This window comes from Myotis daubentonii, chromosome 14, assembly GCF_963259705.1.
Source record: "Myotis daubentonii chromosome 14, mMyoDau2.1, whole genome shotgun sequence".
Taxonomy (NCBI): Eukaryota; Metazoa; Chordata; class Mammalia; order Chiroptera; family Vespertilionidae; genus Myotis; species Myotis daubentonii.
The window spans coordinates 47,190,969-47,213,517 of NC_081853.1; the positions used below are offsets into that span (position 1 = coordinate 47,190,969).

At 48.8% G+C, this 22,549-nt stretch overlaps 1 protein-coding gene across 1 annotated transcript in view; it reads left to right on the forward strand.

Moving 5' to 3' along the window:
* Window positions 1-21,335, forward strand: part of TRIM71 (tripartite motif containing 71) — a 61,234-nt gene extending 39,899 nt beyond the window's left edge. The window contains exons 2-4 of the mRNA XM_059663674.1: window positions 5,700-5,867; window positions 15,565-15,699; window positions 19,884-21,335. Coding sequence (XP_059519657.1) covers window positions 5,700-5,867; window positions 15,565-15,699; window positions 19,884-21,335 — 1,755 coding nt within the window. The remainder of the gene's footprint in view (window positions 1-5,699; window positions 5,868-15,564; window positions 15,700-19,883) is intronic.
* The last annotated feature ends 1,214 nt before the right edge of the window (window positions 21,336-22,549 follow it).

Genomic DNA, 22,549 nt, shown 5'->3' on the forward strand with positions numbered 1-22,549 from the left:
GCAAAACCGGCTTGGGCACCACCAGGTACTCTTTTTTTTTTTTTAATATATTTTATTGATTTTTTACAGAGAGGAAGGGAGAGAGATAGAGAGCTAGAAACATCAATGAGAGAGAAACATCGATCAGCCGCCTCCTGCACATCTCCTACTGGGGATGTGCCCGCAACCCAGGTACATGCCCTTGACCGGAATCGAACCCGGGACCCTTCAGTCCGCAGACCGACGCTCTATCCACTGAGCCAAACCGGTTCCGGCACCACCAGGTACTCTTGATTCTTTCTGTTGCTTGGTGAGGCCTGGTAATGAATTTTACTTATTTAGCTAGCTGGCCAGGCAGGTAGTAATATGTGCCCTTGGGATCTGATGTGCTTCGAAATGTCTGATTCTAGAAGTTTTGAGGCACATCTGTACATGCATCTGTTAGTAACAACACCACAAAATAATGAGTATTAGCGTTGCTTCAGAGAGCTCACAGTCAGTGGTAAAAATCATAAAATCATTTTCAGGTTTTGCTGTCCAGTAGCTTACAGTCTTCAGGTTTGGAACAGTCGTCTCCTTAGTCTCTGCAGCAGCCACGACTGAGGATGCAAAACAACCAGGCCTGCCTTTCTGCCGCTCCTCTGAGCGGTTCCTTCCCCCCCCCAGTCCCATCATTGGCCGACTCGCCTGGCGTCCCCCTGCTGGCTTTTTGGGTACTTGGGGTCTTTTTTTTTTTTTTTTTTTTTTTTTTAATATATATTTTATTGATTTTTTACAGAGAGGAAGGGAGAGAGATAGAGAGCTAGAAACATCGATGAGAGAGAAACATCGATCAGCTGCCTCCTGCACACCTCCCACTAGAGATGTGCCCGCAACCAAGGTACATGCCCTTGACCGGAATCGAACCTGGGACCTTTCAGTCTGCAGGCCGACGCTCTATCCACTGAGCCAAACCGGTTACGGCGGTACTTGGGGTCTTGTTGGGAACAGGAACAGGCGCTTGCTAGCCTGTGTTCCCATGGAGGGAGGTTGAGCTGACTTGAAGTTATTAAATTCAAGAATCCTTACTAACCACACTTGGCAAGTAGATGTTTTCCCCGATACATCAAGTGACATAGCAATGGGAAATATTGCCAAGTTGAAAATTTTGGGTTGTATAAAGAACAGGGATAGTCCCTGCAGCATTGCTTGTGATTAAAAAAAAAAAAAATTGGGACTTGCTCCTGTCTATAGGTACTAATGAGCAATTAAATAAGTTATGGTTACATTCACAGATGACATATCATGGAGCCATTCTTAAGGCAGGCAGCTTGACCCAGGACACTCTCCAAGTTTAATATGGTTAAGTGGAAAAAAAAAAAAAGTCGACTGTCTGTCTTCTAAAAATTCGAATGTGTAGAATATAGCATATTTTGGATGATTATGTAAATTGGGAGATTTAAAACTATTTGCACTTATGTGTCTTTGTGTGTTAAAAACACAGGGAGTGCCCTATCTAAGGTTTTTCAGACACTCCCCTTCCCCACACAAGAAATAATTTGTCCTCAGCCCAGCTCTGCTATTTTGAGCTGGTGGTGATTGTGCTGGGAAAAGGGTCCAGATTTCTTTCTTCCCCCTCTTTCCAGGGGTAATGGGGGGCGGGGGGCGCACAGCAGCGGCACGCGGCCAGGGAGACAGGAGGAGCCCCTGCCTCGGGTTTGGACTGGGCATTCAGTGTACGTTCCATAAATCAAGTAAAGCTTGGTTTTGATGTTACTGAATAGACTTCGCTTTGTGGCTGGACTTCCCTCCTTGAACTTGGCTTACCCACTTTTCAAGAGGAGAGAGCCTGCCCAGTGGCACACACTGATAAGGCTTCTGGTTGTCACCAGTCATTCTTCATTCACTCCGTTTCTGTCGTGGGAAACTTAAGGAGAAGCCCTTTTGGGTGGGTGGGGACCTCTTTCTGTCTAAGCTGGAGTTTGTGGGAGGCCAGATGTCGTCCCCAGTCATTTTAAGCGATGTTGGGGGGGGGGGGGAATCTCCAAGGTAACTTTAACAGCGGTCCATAGATTGTGTTTCATTTGTGGGGTATTTTGCCTACGAGAGGCCCGCCCGTCCGCTGCGCTTGCATTCTTCGCTGATGGGGGCAGTTGTGTTTGAAACTAGAAGCTCGTTCTTACAGATGTGCGGGGTGGACGAATTCCTTGTTGGATCGCAGGTATTGGAAAAAGTAGGTTGTGTAAAGCGCACGCGCGCGCGCACACACACAGTCTTATTCGTTAACAAAGCACTTTATTTAAGCTCTGGCTAAGGTAAACCTGCCTACTTGGTATTTTTATTTATTTATTTTTTCTTTAACCTCCCCCTTCCTCTCCTGCAGGGCCCGCATTCCTAGGTCTTTGTCTCTGCCTGGTATTTTAGAAATTTTGGGAGAGGAAGGCAGTGGGTGGGGCCTCCTGGAAGCTGGGGGCAGGGAAGAGGGTGGTCACTTGCGAGGTCAGAGGTCGAGCCTGCTCCATTCAGCTGGGGCAGCCAGATTGTCGCCATGCAAGGGCGGGAGGAGGTGGGGGTGGGGGCGTGCCTGTGCATCTGCCCGGGAAGCCCCAAACAGGCAGCCCCAGGCCCTGGAATTCCTCCCACCAGAGGCCTGCTCCTCTCCCCTCCCCACCCCCCTCCACCCCCTTCCTGGAGCCATAGTTCATGGCCTCTGCTACATATCTGGCCTTGGACCCTCCACACAGCCCTTTCTTTGGAAGACGTGGGTTTCCCAGTTTGCTCTGTTAAAATATCTTGCAGCTGATTCAGAGAATTGCACCCATGTACACATCCTTACCTATGGATCGTGTTTCACAGGCTCTGAAATGGTGGGTTTTCGACCTTGGAAATTTCAAGCAGATGAGATGCGGAGCTTCTAAACGGAGTGCGAAATCTTCCCCAAAGTTCTACTCCCAACTTTTTATTAGAGAGTTTATATAATTGATCACATTTTCAGTATTTGGGACAATATGTGTTGTTGTTGTTTTTAAAGTCGGTGGTTTATGAATTACAAGCACCATGTGGCTATGGTTCTACTCACCCACAGCTTTTTATGACCAACTGGCTGGGTGCTCCCCACGCCCAGCCCCACCATGGCCTAGAGCTGCATCCATCTCATGTGAAATGATGCCAGGTGGGATTGCATCCAGGGACCCGGGACCCCCTTTGTCCATCTTGGGGGTTCCAGCCTGCACATGTGAGGGGCCTGGTGCCAGGGCCTTCGGGCATCCCGCTCCTTCCACCCTCTGACCAGGATTTCTTTTCTGGCCACTTCACCTGCAGAATTCTTCGACACCTCTCACTTGTCGGATTCACCAGGTTCCAATTTTCACAAACCTCTAAAGCCCAGAAAAATCCCCTTAATTCCTGGCAGTTACACAACTGGCACCTGGAGCCTGGCTTCCTGCTTTGGCCCAGAGTTATTATTTCCAAGCCTCTTGGTTTCTGAGGTTGAGACCCTTAGAGACAGGGTTCTTGGGGTTTCTGGGGTAGAAGAGGTCTCCTGAGGTACCTAGTCAGACTGGCTAGCTTGTCCCATGACCAGGTGTAGTGCCAGGCTCAGGTGAACAGCCTAAGGTTCTTTGTCACTCAGCTAACTAACTGCCTGTGCAGACAGATGAGCTGTCTCCCACACAGCTGTTCAGTCCACACAGCTGTCGGACAACAGGCTGGTCTTGAGAAGAGGTAGAGAAGATTGCTTACGTGTGGGCAGGAGACAGAAGGCTGGCCAGCATGCCTCATTCTAATTTAAAAGGAACCTTCTGATGGGAGGTTTTTACACTTGCCGTTAGCATCGGGGTGATTCCTTTCTTCCCACGACAAATGGAGGGAGCAAAGGGGGAGCAAAGTGGCTGAAACCTGTGGGCGAATTGCTTTAGCATCACATCATTAAAAAGAAGAAAAAAAAAAAAGACCCCGGGAATTTCCCCCAAATGCATCCAGTGTAGCATCTTGTGGTGAGTATTTAAGGTGAGATAGAGAATTTTGGGTTTGCCAGATTAGAAAGGTGAGTCCATCTCCACATGGTGGACCTGCCTTTTTTGAGAGTGATTGGTCTCGAGGAAGGCCGATGGCCAACACTTGGTTTTCAGTCTACCATGGCTCCTGAACGGCATCTCGCTGGATGGCAAAAATGGTCGAAGACTATGAACCTGACCACGTTCTCCCTCCTGTAATGTAGACTCCAGAAAACATGCCACGCCAGAGCCATTTCTTCAAAGTAGGAACGGAAGATCCTAAATCTTTGCCTCCGACCCAGAGCGCAGCAGGCCTGTTGACTGGGCTGAGCCGCTTGGGAGAGCCTTTCCTAGTGGGCATGCTCCATGCCAAGACTTGATGGGTTAATACACGGACCTGGAAAAGGAGAGGAACAGCATTCTCACTGTTTGCCTCAGGGCTCCCACTAACCCTTTCTCCCTCCTTATCGCTGTCTCCCTGTCTCTGCTTCTCAGCCTGGATGAGCTCTGGAACCCCTTTGTCCTCCAGGAGACCTAGCAAGGTGCTGTGGGCTCTGTCTGCATCAGGAGGCCAGTACCAGGCACGGGTTGGAAGCAACTCTTTAGAAGTCTCCGGTCACACACAGTAGTACAGTGTACAGATGGCGTGTTGTACCGTTGTGCACCTGAAACCTGTATAATTTTGGTAACCCGTGTCACTGCAATGAGTTCAATGAAAAAAAAAAAAAAAAGAATTAGTCTTAGGTTGGCCTCCTTGCTCTGCCCTTGCTGGCTGTGTGGCCTTAAGCACCTCACAACCTCTTGTCTTCACCTGGAGACGAAGTGCTTGGTGAGAGAACCCCCTTGGACACCGCTCTCCTGCCTCCTGTTGCGTGTTGGCTGGCTTTGCCTCACACCCAAGTGAACCAGAGGCAAATTTAAGCCCTGCTCTTGAAAGCAATCCAGCAAACATTTACAGAGAGTGGTGCTAAGTGCCCTGCTCTGTGGAGGGATACGAGACTGGCCCAGTTTCTGAGCCAAAGAGCTGTCGCTCTTGAGAGCTCCTCATTTATCAGCAGGTGGAGGTGGTGCCAGCCCTTCCTCTCCCTCCCTCCCAGCATGCTGGGCCCCAGGGACATACAGACCATCGGCTCTCTCAGCATGGGCTGCCTCCCCGGGTCAACTCCTTGGGACAACTTGGCAGGAAGAAGAAAGACAAGAAGCTGGCTGACCTTACCTCACTAGCTGTTTGCCTTCCTTCCAGGAGCTTAAGCCCTTAGCTTGCTTGAGTGCCTGGGGAGCCGTGCTCTGCATGTTGTGCTAACCTCCGTGACGGGGAGGGTGGCCAGCAACCTGTGGTGTGAGGCTGATGGATATTGGCCTAACCTTGCTTCGCATGCCCAGAGGCAGGGGTGGCGAGAGAAAATTTCTGGTGTGTGCTTTCATTTGGGCTACCAATCTCGGATCAGGAACACATCGTCTTCGAATATTTCTGGGTAATTAAATCTAAGATACAGGGACATATTATTGCCTGTGAAGTGTCTCAGTTATGTTTCTGAATGAAACTGGAGTGGAATGATGGTTGTCTTTCTTTTGACAGGGCGGGGTGGGGAGAAGAGCAAGTTGGGCTCACAGTTGACTACACTGCTCCCTGCCCTTGTGTGTGCTAGGAGGGGAGAGGCTGGGAGCCTGGGAGCCCCTGTTGCTGTCCTTTCTGTCCCCAGGCCTGCGGCTCTCATTCATGCCTGTCCCCTCTCTCGTCTCCAGGTGCTGCACCTGTACTGTGACACTTGCTCGGTGCCCATCTGTCGTGAGTGTACAATGGGCCGGCACGGGGGCCACAGCTTCATCTACCTCCAGGAGGCACTGCAGGACTCCCGGGCACTCACCATCCAGCTGCTGGCTGACGCCCAGCAGGGCCGCCAGGCGATCCAGGTCAGTCCTTCCTTCACCTACTTCCTTGTGCATAAAACCTTTCCCACTACCTTTTAGATGGCATGTGTAGATTACTGGGCAGACGCCAGTGTGTGGGGGCCTTGGTGGAACAATGACCCAAGTGAGCTCATGTGATATCCATGCAGCAATAATCCCTGGGGCTGGGGCACAGGGGTGGGGACCACCTTGAAGTCTTGTGCAGATTAGGATGTGGCCAAAGTTAATGGCTGGTCTAGGCTTGTTCCATACACTTAGCCTGGGCCCCTATCACCTCATCTGTCTGTTTCCCATCCAGCCCCTCCCCAATTCCAGATGGACTACACAGAAGGCCTGGGAGCTTGATGCTTTTCAGATAGAGACCTTTGCTATTCAGATTTATTTATTTATAGGTGAGAAAGAAGCAAATATGGGCACTTTCCCATAAGGTTCAGAATCTCAAAACTTCTTCCCTGGGTGATCAAGTCATTTAGATTCTTGTTTCTGTTGGATTTCTATCTCTTTGGGGTTGGGACACATGTAACCTTGGGGCATAGCACCGTTCTCTCACGCAGCCAGGTAATATTGTGTGCCTGAACTGATTTTGAATCTCCTGGCCTGATCCAGGTTTTAGGAACACGGAAACACCATGAGATGTGTTAGCCTTTGTTTTGTAGGCTAAGCTGGAAAAATCGACACTGCTAATCCTTGAGCAGAAATAGAATAGGAAACTATTGTTAGTTAGAGTATTTGAATAAGTGAATTGTTAAAAAAGCATCTTTTAGTCCTAATCGGTTTGGCTCAGTGGATAGAGCATTGGCCTATAGACTGAAGGGTCCCAGGTTCGATTCTGATTAAGGGCATGTACCTTGGTTGTGGGCACATCCCCAGTAGGGGGTGTTCAGGAGGCAGCTGGTTGATGTTTTTCCTCTCATCGATATTTCTAACTCTCTATCCCTCTCCCTTCCTGTCTGTAAAAAAATCAATAAAATCTATTTTTTTAAAAAGTATCTTTTAGGAAAGTGGTTGAAGAACTGACCATGTGCTCTAGGGAAGATGGTTGAAGGATGGTTTAGATTTTAATATATTTCTCCACAGCTGCCACTTTCCTGTGCATGATGTTGAAGTAATCTTTCCGATGAGTCAAATTGTCTGATATCCACGTCCTAAAATTGAAGGTTTGAGAGTCTGTTTCTGGAATGATTTACTCTGTCGTATTCCTATTATGCCTTCCTTCCGAGTGTCTCTGTCCCGTGGTTGCTGTTACATCTCACGTGTCAGCATCCTCACTGGTACATACTCTGTTTTATTTCTATTCTGTCTTAATGACTGTGTCCCCGTGAATGAAGTGGTTTGTGGTTTTCATTTTTTATGCCACTACAGTTAGGACCTTGCCCAGTTCTTGCCCTGCAGGCTTCTTTCTAAGACACCGTCACCTGGGGAGTTTAAAGAACCATTGATGTCATCCTTGCTGGTGTGGCTCCCTTGGGTGCCTTGCCTTTGTGCACCAAAAGGTTGCCCGTTTGATTCCCCTTCAGGGCACATTCCCGGGTTGCAGGCTCAATCCCCAGTAAGAGGGTGTGCAGGAGATAGCCGATCGATGATCCTCTCTCATCGTTGATGTTTCTATCTCTCTCTCTCCCTCTCTGAAACCAATCAATAAATATATATACATTAAAAAAAATAAACATGGTCACTCTTCATGTTAAAGCAAGAGTAACAGATATTACACCATTTTGCACAAAAATGAGAACTGAGCTTAATGTCTAAGCATAATTGTTTTAGGTTGTACAGATGCAATGTTAATCTAGACTTTTGGATTAATTTTGTCCCTTATCTCCTGTTTGTCTTTGATCATTTCTTTGATCATCCTAATAGACGAAGGTCCCCTGCGGACACTCCAGCTTGCCATGGTGGAAAGCTGCCACTACTATGCTGAGAAAGCCTACTCTCTCTTGTGAACTAATTTAAACTATCCCCAAAAGTAGATCAAGGAAACATTTTTTTCTCTCTATTACAAATAATGGAAATGGAGGAACAAAATTAATTGCTTTGCTCAAGCAACCAGATCTTAACCAATCGGCCTTCCCTTTTCTTCAGTGAGAACTACCAAACCTGTTTACTGAGCGCCTGCTTTGTTCCAGGCACTGAAATAGGCACTTTATGCATACATAGTAGTGCTTTTATGGTGTGGGTGTCATTCTTTCCATTTCTTTTTGAAAAATATATTTTATTGATGTTTTACAGAGTGGAAGGGAGAGGGATAGAGAGTTAGAAACATCGATGAGAGTGAAACATCGATCAGCTGCCTCCTGCACACTCCCTACTGGGGATGTGCCTGCAACCAAGATACATGCCCTTGACCGGAATCGAACCTGGGACCCTTGAGTCTGCAGGCCTTAGCTCTATCCACTGAGCCAAACCGGCTAGGGCCATTCTTTCCATTTTGCAAAGAGAACACTTTGCTCCAAAGAAATTAACCTCAAGTAACCTGCCAGAGGCACACTAAGGGTGAATAGAATTGCAGTTTGAATCCAAAACTAACAGTTTCTCATTTGGGAAGCATGTGAGCAGGTGTCCTCTCTCTAGCTCCCCAACCCCTTCTTATGCATGTGCAACCCCCCACCACCACACGCACCACCCCCCCCCCCCCCCCCCAGATACGAAGAAAAATCATGGTTGAAGAACTTGAATGCACCATGACCTAATTTAAAAATTTCCCATGCTGTCTTAATTAGGACTCTTGGTTGCCATTGACTAAAAGGGAATGAATGAATAGTCTCAGGTGACCAGGTAGAAGAATATGGATGGATCAGGCTTCAGGTATCCAGGGACGCAGACCTTGGTGCCAGCACTGTCAATCATTTAGCACTGTCCCTCTCTCCATGGTAACCTCATTCTTGCTACTGGATCTGGGCTTGTCCGTGTAGTGCGGAGGGAAAGGTGGGCTTAAGTGGTGATCGCTTCGGGCCTGCACTGTTCAATAAGCCACGCTCAGGGAAAGAGTGGGTGTCCTTTCCCCCCCTCCTCTTCCCTTTTCAGGTTGGTGGAGGAGGCTGGAGCATCCTATACAATAAAAGCCCAGTGACAGAAACAGCAGGAAAACCAGAGACCAGAATGACCACGGCCCCTTGCCCCGGCAGCCCTGCCCCCCAGCGAGGGGTTAGGGGCGATCAGGCAGGAAGGCAGAGTGGTTAGGGGCGATGAGACAGGCAGGCAGAGTGGCTAGGGGCAATCAGGCACATAGGCAAGGAGTTAGGAGCCAGTGGTCCTGGATTGCAAGAGGTATGTCCAACTGCCAGTTTAGGCCCTATCTGTAGGGATCCTTGTGGGATTGGGCCTAAACTGGCAGTCGGACAGTTGGACATCGCCTGAGGGGTTCCAGATTGCGAGAGGGTACAGGCCGGGCTGAGGGACAAAACCACCCCCCCCCCCACACACACACACACGAATTTTGTGCACCGGGCCTCTAGTCCATATACAAAATCCCAGGGAAGGGCCCTTGACTGGCCTGTCTTCGTTCATTCCTCCTTGGGCACAGTGGCTGAGGGCACTATGATAGGGAGTTCCCTTTGGAGCGAATGAACGAGCATTTAACATCTCAAAGTAAAGGATACTAGGCAACCACATCTGCAGGTAGACAGGTAGTAGATTTAAGTCCATATCAACTTTACACCACCTTTATTTTTTTTTTTTAATATATTTTATTGATTTTTTACAGAGAGGAAGGGAGAAGGATAGAGAGTTAGAAACATCAGTGAGAGAGAGACATCGATCAGCTGCCTCCTGCACATCCCCTAGTGGGGATGTGCCCGCAACCAAGGTACATGCCCTTGACCAGAATCGAACCCGGGGCCCTTCAGTCCACAGGCCGACGCCCTATCCACTGAGCCAAATCAGTTAGGGCATTTACACCACCTTTAAATGAGTATTAGTAACCCAGAAATATATTTTACAATGTGTATGGGCTCAGTACAGTTTGGGGGGTTGTTTTAATTTACATTTAACAGCTTTTGTTTAGAAAAACATTTCAGAAACTCTGTTCCCTTTCTTCAACCAGAGGAATTTGTCTTATTGGTTTCCCCTCTGTAGTTGGAAGATAATATACACTCACTAGAGGTGTTTTTTGCCTTTTTTTCAGGTCACTTCTGGACCCCGAATCACACACTGATCCTCTTTTATGTGTGTGTTGGGGCCAGAAGGCTTGAGATATATATTGGTTGCTCTCCTGTCCTATATAATAAAAGGGTAATATGCAAGTGACCAAACAGTGGAAGGACAGGTGGCTATGACGCGTACTGACCACTAGGGGTAGACGCTCAATGCAGGAGCTGCCCCCTGGTGGTCAGTATGCTCCCACAGGCGAGCACAGCAGCCCGCCTCCGCAGCACTAAGGATGTCCAACTGTGGCTTAGGCTCTGGAGGAGCAGGCCTAAGCCGTCAGTCGGACATCCCCTGAGGGCTCCCGCACTGCAAAAGGGTGCAGGCCGGGCTGAGGGACACACACACACACACACACACACACACACACACACACACACACACCTCCAGTGCACAAATGTCACGCACCGGGCCTCTAGTAATAAATAAGCAGTCATGCCCTGTAAGAGAAAGGAGAGGGGGAGAGAGAGAGAAACATCAATGATGAGAGAGAATCATTGATCAGCTGCCTCCCTCACGCCCCTCACTGGGAAGTGAGCCCGAAACCCGGGCAGATACCTTTGACTGGAATCGAACCCAGGACCCTTGAGTCCACAGGCCAACTCTCTGTCCAATGAGCCAAGCCAGCCAGGGCTTGAGCACCTTCTTTTCCTCCCATCCTGTTGTCCTCATCAGCTTCTTTTCAAGATTAATTTCTGTGTAAGCTTTTAATAAATCATTCCTGGGTGGGAAGAGTATGCATAAAAAGACATCTCTCCTGTTGACTTTGGTGTGTTTTTTAATCCTCTGTTAATTTAGCTTTTCGTATTTATAAAAAGCACCCAGAAGTAAATCCTTAGATTAATTCTGGACAGAATTACCCTGACGAGAGTCTAGAATTGCCCATAACAAAGAAAGCATGGAAGATGTTTGTAGTGTTACCTCATCATTTTTATTGCTTTTTAGAACCCTCTATTATTTTTTTTTTAATTTTAATTTTAATTTTTATTGATTTCAGAAAGGAAGGGAGAGGGAGAGAGGGATAAAAACATCAGTGATGAGAGAGAATCACCGATCAGCTGCCTCCTGCAAGTCCCACACTGCATCCTGGGCATGTGCCCTGACCAGAATCAAACCTGTGACCTTCTGGTTCATAGGTCGATGCTCAACCACTGAGCCACGCTGGCGGGGAAGAACCTTCTATTATTTTGATTCTTCCTGAAAAATATACGTCATTCTGGTCACCTGTGTAATTAGAGGGTTTTATAAGGTACACTGATTACCTGGGGATATTCATAAGCAGGATAGGAATATGGTTGCTCTCCACATAAGAGAGCCTTGATTCTTTAATTGTTTTATGTCTTTTATCACATTTAAGATGCCATTGGGTGTAAGATGCACATTTATTTTATATATAACCAATGAAGGAAAAACTGTGCTGACTTTTTTGTTTGTTAATCCTCACTTAGGGATATTTTTTCCATAATTTTTTTCTTTTAAGAGAAAGAGGGAGGGAGGAAGAGAGAGAAGAAACATTAATGTGAGAGAGACACATCCACTGGTTAATTCCTACATGCACTGCATGTACACTGAACAGGGTGGGGAAACAAACCTGCAACCCAGGTATATGCCCTTGACCAGGAATCAAACCCTGGACCCGTTGGTCTGCAGGCCGACGCTCCAACCACTGAGCCATGTACTGACAATTTTAAGATGAATCATAGTTTCAAAGCTCTTAAATGTGATTACAATTATATGAGTACAGTAGAGTATTTTTCATTATCTGCTATGGTGGCCTGCGAGTTTATGCACTTTTATCTTCTTCTGGTTATCGGTGCACTCTAAATACCAGCCATCAGGCCACCACTATTCTCCACGGCAGACATCACTAATCGCTTTCTGCACTCCGCCCTAGGAAACCCACATATGGCCTCACACTCCTCGGTACTAAGTGGCCAGCTGGCACGCACTGGCTGATTCGCCTGCTGAGATTGAGACCCCCAATTTCAGATGTTTGATTGGCTCTGTGTTAACATTTAGAAGATAACATTTTTTTCTTCAAGCCCCATGCTTGTTGGTTGTTTTTTGTTTGTTTTCATTTTAACTGCAAAGTGTGTTTCTGTTTTCAAAGTTGACCCAGCCCCTTCCCCACTGTCCTCTTCCCCAGCCCACCGGCCTCTTGTCTCCTCCAGAGGCCCTGCTTTCTCGATAATGGGAACGAGTTCAGCAGGTCCTGGCTGCGCATCTTGGAATGCAGTGCTCGACTGGTTTGTGCACGATTTAGAAAGCCAAGACCCATTTTGTCTGCAACACGGCCTTTGTGACTCTCCACCCTAGGATTGATGTTATCCTTGCATGCCTGGGGATGACTGAGATTGTAGTAAGAGCTTTTCTCCCCTTCCACCTGCTGGAAAAGTGGAAGAAATGGTTCTTGCTAGAGAATGGGAGTTCCAAACCCAAGGGCTTGGCTTGCAGGGATCTGGCAGGGCCTGAGGGAGCAGAGTAGAGTCACACGATAAGCGCCCCACCCCACCCCCACGCAAAGGGGGTGGTCGTTGCCTTCCCAGCCAGTTCTTGCCCTACAGGAGTGTTGGTTGGCCTTGTTATTTTCAAATCTTGTGTTTTTTGTTTTTTGTTGTTTTTTTTTTATAGAAATCAGTTTGGTATACAATGAATGACATTGATGAAAATAGAAAGCAGTTTGCCACCTCTGCTGATCATTGAATAAACATTAAGTTGGTGTGGCTCAGTGGCTGAGCATTGACCTATGAACCAGGAGGTTACGGTTCGATTCCTGGCCAGGGCACATGCCCCGGTTGCCTGGGTTGGGGGCTCCATCCCCAGTAGGGGTCCTGCAGGAGGCAGCTGATCAGTGATTCTCATCATTGTTGTTTCCTTTTCTTTTCTTTTCCTTTACTTTCTTTTTTTCTTTTTCACCATTGATGTTTCTATCTCTCCTGCTCCCTTCCTTCTGAAATCAATAAAAAAGAAATATTATGGTCCAACTAGCATGGCTCAGTGGTTGTTTCAGGGCACATGCCCAGTTTTTGGGCTCCATCCCCAGTGGGGGGTGTGCAGGAGGCAACCGATCAATAATTCTCTCTCATCATTGATGTTTCTATCTCTCCCTCTTCCTTCCTCTCTCTAAAATCAGTAAAACATATTTTATTTTATTTTTTAAATATATTTTATTGATTTTTTTACAGAGAGGAAGGGGGAGAGAGAGAGAGTTAGAAACATCGATGAGAGAGAAACATCGATCAGCTGCCTCCTGCACATCTCCCACTGGGGATGTGCCCGCAACCCAGGTACATGCCCTTGACTGGAATCGAACCCGGGACCCCTCAGTCCGCAGGCCGACGCTCTATCCCCTGAGCCAAACCGGTTTCGGCAGTAAAACATATTTTTTAAAAAAGAGATATTACGGACACAGGCTTGGCTGTGTTGGGTGTGGGCACGTCTGTGCTAATTAATAACCAGCACACCTGAAAGCAGGGTGTACCCGTCACTGAGTTCTCCTCTCCCACCCTTTCTCACCACGGGACGCTGGGGCTGCGGCACTCCCTTCCAGCCTCTACCTGGACGTGGGAAGAAGGGACTCGCTTCTTCCTCTTAACTTCGTGTTGTTATCAGGGGCATTTTTTCATCCTGGCTGCAGAAGTTGCTTCCCATGTCTTGCTCTTGCCGCTCCCAGAATGAACGGGAAAAACCCCAATTTCTTCTCGCCATTCTTGGGAACCCCCGAGCGGTCGGTGGCTACTTCCCCCAGTGACTGTCTGTCTCTCATCCTCAGCGTGCCCTTTGTCCTAGCCCTGCTCCGATTCCTAGTTAGCCCGATTCTGTAAATGGTCTCTGTTTCAATGTCTAGTGAGGTTTCTCTTTTTCTGAATGAATCTTGACTTAACAGGCTGTGACATTTGAAATCTACCAAACCCCATTATATCTGTTTATAGGCACACTATTGCTTTGTTGGTCATTCTGGTTTTTGATCTTAAGGGAAAATTTGGACAAATTCATCTACTTCCGTTTGTTGGCTATTTGTTCGTTTCCTGGGGCTCCTTCAACAACTTAACCACCACCTGGGTGACTTAAAACAATAGGAATGTGTTATCTCGCAGCTCTGAAGGCTAGGAGTCCAAAATCAGGGTGTCAGCAAGAATGCACTATAGCCCTAGCCGGTTTGGCTCAGTGGATGGAACGTCGGCCTGCGGACTCAAGGGTCCCAGGTTCGATTCCGGTCAAGGGCATGTACCTTGGTTGCGGGCACATCCCCAGTGGGGGGTGTGCAGGAGGCAGCTGATCGATGTTTCTCTCTCATAGATGTTTCTGGCTCTCTATCCCTGTCCCTTTCTCTGTAAAAAATCAATAAAATATATATATATTTTTAAAAAAATGCGCTATGCTCCTACTGGAACTTCTAGGGAAGAATCTTTGCTTGCCAGCTGTTGTGGTCTGCTCTTCCCCATGTATTCTGTGCATTTTTTCTCACAGTCCTCCTTTACCAGGGTCGGGGGCCAGGAACTCGTCTCAAGGCCTTTCAACCAGTAGGCGGTGGAGCCAGGATTTGAACCCGGTTACCCGACTCCTGTGTTGATCATCAGCCTGGTTTGCCCAGGACTGCCCCAGTTTTTGATGTGTTCCGTATTCTGGATACTCCTCTGTCCGGGGAACAAGGATGGCTGGTCACCCGTCACCAATTCCTGAGCCCAGGCCAGGCTCCAAACTCTTTATGCTTCTCCAGGCCCCTCCTGGTTTGGGACGCCAGCTCTGAGACTACTGCACCATCAGCAGTCAGTTTACTAGTAGAATCCCTGATTTAATACCTCAGTATCTCAGAGAAATCCTTTTGAAGACGTGTCATGTAATATTAATGAAAACACGAGGCCTTCTGTCTGGATTAATTTTTTATGAACAATAATACGTCTGATTAAACTGGCTGATTTACTAGAGCTGGTGGTACAGGTTGTGTGTGTGTGTGGTGGTGGGGGGGGTGTTGATGGTCTCTAACCACAGGGCACGGTTTCTGAGGTGACCAATATTCCCAGTATGCATGTGGGGTTGGTTCTGGCTGGAAATGACATGACAGGAAGGTGATGGATAGCCGCCGGCTTGCAGCCTGTTGTATAACCCTCACGTGCGGGATGGGCCCAGCCCTCAGGGCTTCCCCCAGGTGGGCAGTGAGAAGGCCAGACAGTCTGTGGGAAGGAAGTTGTTCGCGTGCCCGGGGTAGTGCATTTCACATCTGATCCGTGTCCCCAGTTTTCGGCTGCGACCCAGCTACACTGGTTTCACTGTGTCAGAGTAGCTCTTAATAGTCCTGACATTCACCGCGTAGGTGCCATTTCCCCTACAAAGACACCCAGAGCTTGCCAGCAACTCCTTCAGTTACATGTCAGACAGATGCCATTCTCTCCCTAAGTGTCTGCTTTTCTTTCCAAGGAAGTGGAGCAGGCGGTCTGGGGGGCCCTGGGTGTTCGCTTTTCGGGTCTGGTGGGGGTTGGGGGTGGGGGCAGACTTACACGTTTTGTTGAAAGCGTGTGAAGCTCCTTCTGATGCCGTGCAATTGTTTCTGGTTTTCCAGCTGAGTATCGAGCAGGCCCAGACCGTGGCGGAGCAGGTGGAGATGAAGGCCAAGGTGGTACAGTCGGAGGTCAAGGCCGTGACTGCAAGACATAAGAAGGCCCTGGAGGAGCGGGAGTGCGAGCTGCTGTGGAAGGTAATGGGGAGAGTGCACCCCACCCCCTACCCCCACCCCCAGTTCGGGCCTCCTCGGCCGGCCAGCATTTCTTCCGTGAACCACATGTCAGATCCTGGGCCCCAGCTCTAAATTTAGATGACTTGGTAGTTGACCAGAGTTCCATTGGCAGAAAAATTCAGGGGTCCCTGGAACCTTGTGGGTGCTGTCCAGGCAGTAAAATAACAAGAAGCCTTTTCAGAAGTGGTCTGGTACCAAGACTGGAAAGAGTCCCGAGTTTTCTATGGCACACACGCTCCGAAGGAAGCTGAAAGGACGGACAATCGAAGCCGTTGTTAGGAAAGCAGGCTGGTAGGCAACATCCTTATTTTCGGTGTCCTGGCTGGTTGCACTTCCTGAACCCTTGTGGAAGGCCCGTTTTCCACCTGGCCAGGGCAGTGAGCGTGTGCCCTTTCTTCCTGTTGGAGCAGGAAAGCATGCTGAGCACACTGGTGTGCTGTTTAGATAAAAAATCAGCTGGAGCCCTAGTTGGTTTGGCTCAGTGGATAGAGCGTCGACCTGCGGACTGAAGGGTCCCAGATTCGATTCTGGTCAAGGGCACATGCCCAGGATGCGGTAGGGGGCGTGCAGGAGGCAGCCCATCAATGATTCTCTCTCATCATTGATGTTTCTCTCTCTCTCTCTCCCTCTCCCTTCCTCTCTGAAATCAATACAAATATACATGTTTTAAAAATCAGCTGGAAAGATGGCTGTTCCTACCCAAGTCACCATCCCAGCATTGTCCTGTCTGACCTTCCCTCTCCCTCAGAGGGCAGAGGGGAATATGCTTGTGAATGGGCTTGTGCCACACGCCCAGTTCCACTGTAATTACATTCTCTGAGCGCACACGTGAGGCCACATATAAAGGGTGAGCGTGCTTGTTTTGATCATCAAACTATATGATGGTAGCGAGGTGGTACCTCTATTTCCGGAGGTGGCCCTCACGTATCACTACGCCCTAAAATGCTCTCTGGAAGGCTACCTCGGATCTTGCATTCTCCCATTTAGTTAGCTCCTAATTCGCTGCTTTCTGCTCCGTCCGACCTCTCAAGGAATATGGCTCGGTTGCTTTTTTGACAAGAAGAGAAAGACTCCGTGGGAGGAAAAAAGTCCCAAGATTTAATTCAGCACATATTTTATGTAGGCACCTTTGTGGCCCTGACACGGTTATCAGACACTCAGATGCCCCCGTGGCCTGTCAGCCTCATGCCACCCACGAATGTTCATTATAACTGAAAGGGGGCCCACTCCTTGCAACCTGAGAGCTCTGTGGTGAACTCTGCCACAAACTCGCTCCTCTGGATTTGCCGATGAAAAGGCCTTTGTGTGTTTCTGCGGATCTCACCTACGTTCTCATCCTCCCTCCCGTGAGGCTGACTCCAAAGGCAGTTTTCTTTCAGGAGGCATGGAAAGCAAGTTTTGATGCTAAGAGAAGCAAATTTGGGCGGGGGTGTGTGTGTGGGGGGGTGTCGAGTCCATTTCTTTGTGCAATAAACATTATTATTTCTCCTTGCCCAAGCACTCATTCTCAGATTCCTCCCAAATAGGCTTGTTCATTCTGGACACACTCTTTTATCTTGACTTTTCGCTATGGTACCCCGCCCCGCATCATGTGGGAATCCCCCTCCCTTTTATTGATTACGAATTTTTCTGCCTGGGCACCTCTTTGTGATAAGGTTTTGCCTTTTTGCATCTCACCTATTGTACATTGAGATACTGGAAGGCCATGCTTGTGGCTTATAAATTTCCAGTGGGTGTGGCTTCCTCTTGGGGTTAGCAACAACCACCTGGCTGAGGGGTCAGAACCAAAGCCTGGAGGCTTGGTCCAGTGCAAGACCGAAGGACAAAGCCCCTCTGACCTGTCCCCACAAGGCCCTCTCTGCACATTCGTGTCTTGCTTCCAGGATGAGCAGATGAGAACGCATGTGAGTGGGTCAGAAATCACCTCATCACTCCCCAAGGGAAAGTCCGATGAAAATCCAGGCCTCCCCGCCTTCTGAAAAAAGGCTTTCCGCAGCTTTTGGGGCAGTCAGCATTCACGGCCCTCTGCAGAGCAGGGTGAACTAGCTGGGTGACCTTTGTGCTCCCTTCCTGGGGGAAATCACTTAGAATGAGAGGACTTTTAGTTCGTTAATGCAAAAGAATGGAGAAACGACTCTGTTTTCCTTGGTCAGACAAAAATCCCACCTTCGAGGCAGGAATTTCTGCGGCAGATCTGGATCCATGTTTATTATAGCATTTTAGATTTAGGGGGCTCCTTTTTCCAACTTTTGTGGGTAAGGCCTTTTGGGCTTCCTATTGAAGGTTTCTGAAACCTGTTCTTAGAGGTGAGGAGAGGAGACCAGAGGAGGTGTAATGTGGAATTAGGTCCTCACCAAGTCCCTTTAATCTCTCGGTATCTTTCTTGTGGGTGAGGCTGGGGGTGGCATTTTATTCAAGGCCTTGCTGGCTCTCCCTAGCAGCACTGACCGTTCAGTCTTCAGGGAATGGAAGGCTGGCCTCGGCTGTTGGGAAGCCCTGCTGGTTCTGCCTGTGGCATCCTTTCTGCCACTTTTCTATCTCTCCACCTTCACAGCCACCACTGTGGCCTCACCCGGGTGCTCGCTGGTCTCTGCTTCCTCCCTTGTCCTCTCCAATACATGCTCCTTATAGGTTATATAAAAACATCCATCCACTCATCCCTGTGTAAAACTTGCTAGTTTTTTTGAAATTCCAGGCAAGTGCCCACCTCAGGGTCTTCATGCCTATTCTTTCCTCTGCTTGGATCACTCTTTTTACTCATGTATTTTTTTAAAAATGACTTTATAGTGGTGTTTTTAAAAAGTATATTTTTTATTGATTTTTTTACAGAGAGGAAGGGAGAAGGATAGAGAGTTAGAAACATCGATCAGCTTCCTCCTATACACTCCCCACTGGGGATGCGCCTGCATCCAAGGTACATGCCTTTGACTGGAATCAAACCTGGGACCCTTCAGTCCGCAGGCCAACGCTCTATCCACTGAGCCACACCGGTCAGGGCTGGATCACTCTTTTTAGCTGTTGGCTTGTGAAATGAAGGGTCTCTGACATCCCTCTGTCTAAATCCAGCCTCCCTAGATGCTGTCTTGTATCTCCCATTTCTACTCTCTAACACCCATCATCACCAGAAATTACCTTACCTTGTTTCTCTGTGTGCTTGCTTGAGTATATGTCATTTAAAAGTATAATCTCCTATGAGGGCAAGAACCATCCATGTTTTCCCTTGGCCACTGTACCTCCAGTGCCTGACACAATGTAGATACTCAATAAACAACTTACTAGAGGGCTGTTTTTTTATTTTTATTTAATTTCTAACTTACAAGAAAGTTGCAGGGGTTAATAATAAAAGAACCCCGCACATCCTTTATCCATATTCACCAGTTATTTATATTTTGCCCTATTTTCATCACTCTCTCTACTAGTATATATAAAATGTATGGATCTGACTTGAGAGTAAGTTGGTGTTGGAGACACGATGTCCCTTTATCCCCCAAGTTCTAAACTGTTTATTGCCTCTGATCAAGAACATTCTCTTAGCTAAGCACATAGTTCATTAAAATCAGGAAGTTTAATCCCAGTTCTGTGCTAGTATCTACTCCTCAGTCAGTCAGTAGTCAAATTTCAGAAATAGAGTGTCGGCCTGCGGACTGAAGGGTCCCAGGTTCGGTTCCAGTCAAGGGCATGTACCTTGGTTGCAGGCACATCCCCAGTGGGGAGTGTGCAGGAGGCAGCTGATCAATGTTTCTCTCTCATCGATGTTTCTAACTCTCTATCCCTCTCCCTTCCTCTCTGTAAAAAATCAATAAAAATATATTAAAAAAAAAAAAGAAATAGTATTTTTAGTAGCACAACTCCGCTCTCCCCACCTTGTTCCTTTCACACCTGCCCCGCCCAATCCAGGATCACTCATTGCATTTAGTTATGTCTGTGTAGTCATCCGCTATACCTGGAACAGTTCCTCAGCCTTTTTTTGCCGTTGGATTTTGCTGAGTTTGAGGAGTGCAGACCAGTTGTTTCTGTGGATTATCTCCTCAGCACGGATTTGTCTGAGGGTTCTTCCTGACTAGTGTCAGGTGATGGGCTCTAAGCCTCTGTGCTTGGCTCTAAGCCTCTGTGTCCTCTCTCCCTGTCCTCACCTTTCCCTCCAGGTAGAGAAGATCCGCCAGGTGAAGGCCAAGTCTCTGTACCTGCAGGTGGAAAAGCTGCGGCAGAACCTCAACAAGCTGGAGAGCACCATCAGCGCCGTCCAGCAGGTCCTGGAGGAGGGCCGGGCGCTGGACATCCTGCTGGCCCGAGACCGCATGCTGGCCCAGGTGCAGGAGCTGAAGACGGTGCGCAGCTTCCTGCAGCCCCAGGAAGACGACCGGGTCATGTTCACGCCCCCCGACCAGGCACTGTACCTCGCCATCAAGTCCTTCGGCTTCGTCAGCAGCGGGGCCTTCGCGCCGCTCACCAAGGCCACGGGCGACGGCCTCAAGCGGGCCCTCCAGGGTAAGGTGGCCACCTTCACGGTCATGGGCTACGACCACGATGGAGAGCCTCGTCTCTCGGGGGGCGACCTGATGTCAGCCGTGGTCCTGGGCCCTGACGGCAACCTGTTTGGGGCCGAGGTGAGTGATCAGCAGAACGGGACTTACCTGGTGAGCTACCGGCCCCAGCTGGAGGGTGAGCACCTGGTGTCGGTCACCCTGTGCAACCAGCACATCGAGAACAGCCCCTTCAAGGTGGTGGTCAAGTCGGGCCGCAGCTACGTGGGCATTGGGATCCCGGGCCTGAGTTTCGGCAGCGAGGGCGACAGCGATGGCAAGCTCTGCCGTCCCTGGGGCGTGAGTGTGGACAAGGAGGGCTACATCGTGGTCGCCGACCGCAGCAACAACCGCATCCAGGTGTTCCAGCCCTGTGGCACCTTCCACCACAAATTCGGCACCCTGGGCTCCCGGCCCGGGCAGTTCGACCGGCCGGCCGGGGTTGCCTGCGACGCCTCCCGCAGGATCGTGGTGGCCGACAAGGACAATCACCGAATCCAGGTCTTCACCTTCGAGGGCCAGTTCCTCCTCAAGTTTGGCGAGAAAGGGACCAAAAACGGGCAGTTCAACTACCCTTGGGATGTGGCGGTGAATTCTGAGGGCAAGATCCTGGTCTCGGACACGCGGAACCACCGGATCCAGTTGTTCGGGCCCGACGGCGCCTTCCTGAATAAGTACGGCTTCGAGGGGGCTCTCTGGAAGCACTTTGACTCCCCCCGGGGCGTGGCCTTCAACCACGAGGGCCACTTGGTGGTCACCGACTTCAACAACCACCGGCTCCTGGTGATCCACCCCGACTGCCAGTCTGCACGCTTCCTGGGCTCGGAGGGCACCGGCAACGGGCAGTTCCTGCGCCCGCAGGGCGTGGCCGTGGATCAGGAGGGGCGCATCCTTGTGGCCGACTCCAGGAACCACCGGGTACAGATGTTCGAGTCCAACGGCAGCTTCCTGTGCAAGTTCGGAGCTCAGGGCAGTGGCTTCGGGCAGATGGACCGTCCTTCCGGCATCGCCGTCACCCCCGATGGGATGATCGTCGTGGTTGACTTTGGCAACAATCGAATCCTCATCTTCTAATCACATTTTCTAGGCTTTTGTGTTTGGGGTGTGCATCTCTCTCTCTCTCTCTCTCTCTCTCTCTCTCTCTCTCTCCTCCTCCTTTTGAATTTCAAGGAAGAAACAGTCTCAGGGAAATTTCTTTTTTTCTTTTGTTTAAAGAGAACAAGAAAAGTACAACGTTGCCTAAGTCCTACCTCATCTTTATTTTTTTTACAGATGAATGTACTTATCTTTTCTGCAGGGATTGAGCCTGTGAAGTGATAATTTCTATCTACCTCATAAATCTTTACATTTCCTTCTCCAGCCGGCCCTCAGTTCAGTGGAGGTCACGTGTCCCTCTTCCCCTCCGTGGGACGTGACATGCACAAGCCTATTGTCTCTGGCTGGCAGGGCCCTGGATGTGTGTGGTGGGCTGATACTCTGTAGATTGAGCCAAGGAAACACGGAAAAACTACTAAGTTAAAAAAATACCCCACAAAAAAGTATAAAACGTGGGAAAATAGGATTTTAAATGCTTAATTATAGAGTATTTGTGTTCTTGAGAATACTGTGTTTATGGGGTTAGATTGTGTTGTGTGATCTTGATCTTTTTTGGGGGGAAATTTTTTTTTAAATGCTGCAATGGAGAACTTCCTTAATGTTCTCCTTTTATATCTCAGTGTGTCTGTCATCCTGTTCAGCATCTTTTCTTGTTCCTCGAAGATGGGGCTGTGGCTTGCCAGCCGAGAAATGCCGACTCATATTATTCCTCGTTTAGCTTATGTCACCTTCGTTTCTTTCAAGGTAGGGGCGTGTGTGTGAGGCCGTCTTACATCAGGTTAATGAAGCTGAAGGTGATGCACAACCTCCCAAAGAACCTTTCTCTTCCTCCTTTAGTTTCCAAAAAGTAATGTGTAATTCAGCATTTTTGTTAAAAGTATTCTCACAAGTTAAGTATTCCTAGTTTGCTGTTGGTTATAAAGAGTTAAGCAAACGGAAGAAGAGAGTGGACCTCATTCTCAGAAAGAGGGATTTGGACATGGCCTGGTGGGTGCACATGCGTGTCCCGAGGTAGTCGCTTGGGAGCATGAGAATGAAGCAAGTCACCCCCGGACTCTGCAGGAGGGTTGGGGTTGATCCCCGATCCTAGGTTGAACGTTGTTCTGTTCGTGGAAGCATGCATGCCTTTTGCTAAGAAGAGTAGTAGGCAAGGGAGTGAACTTTTATGTTTAAAAGCACAATTTTTTTCCTGC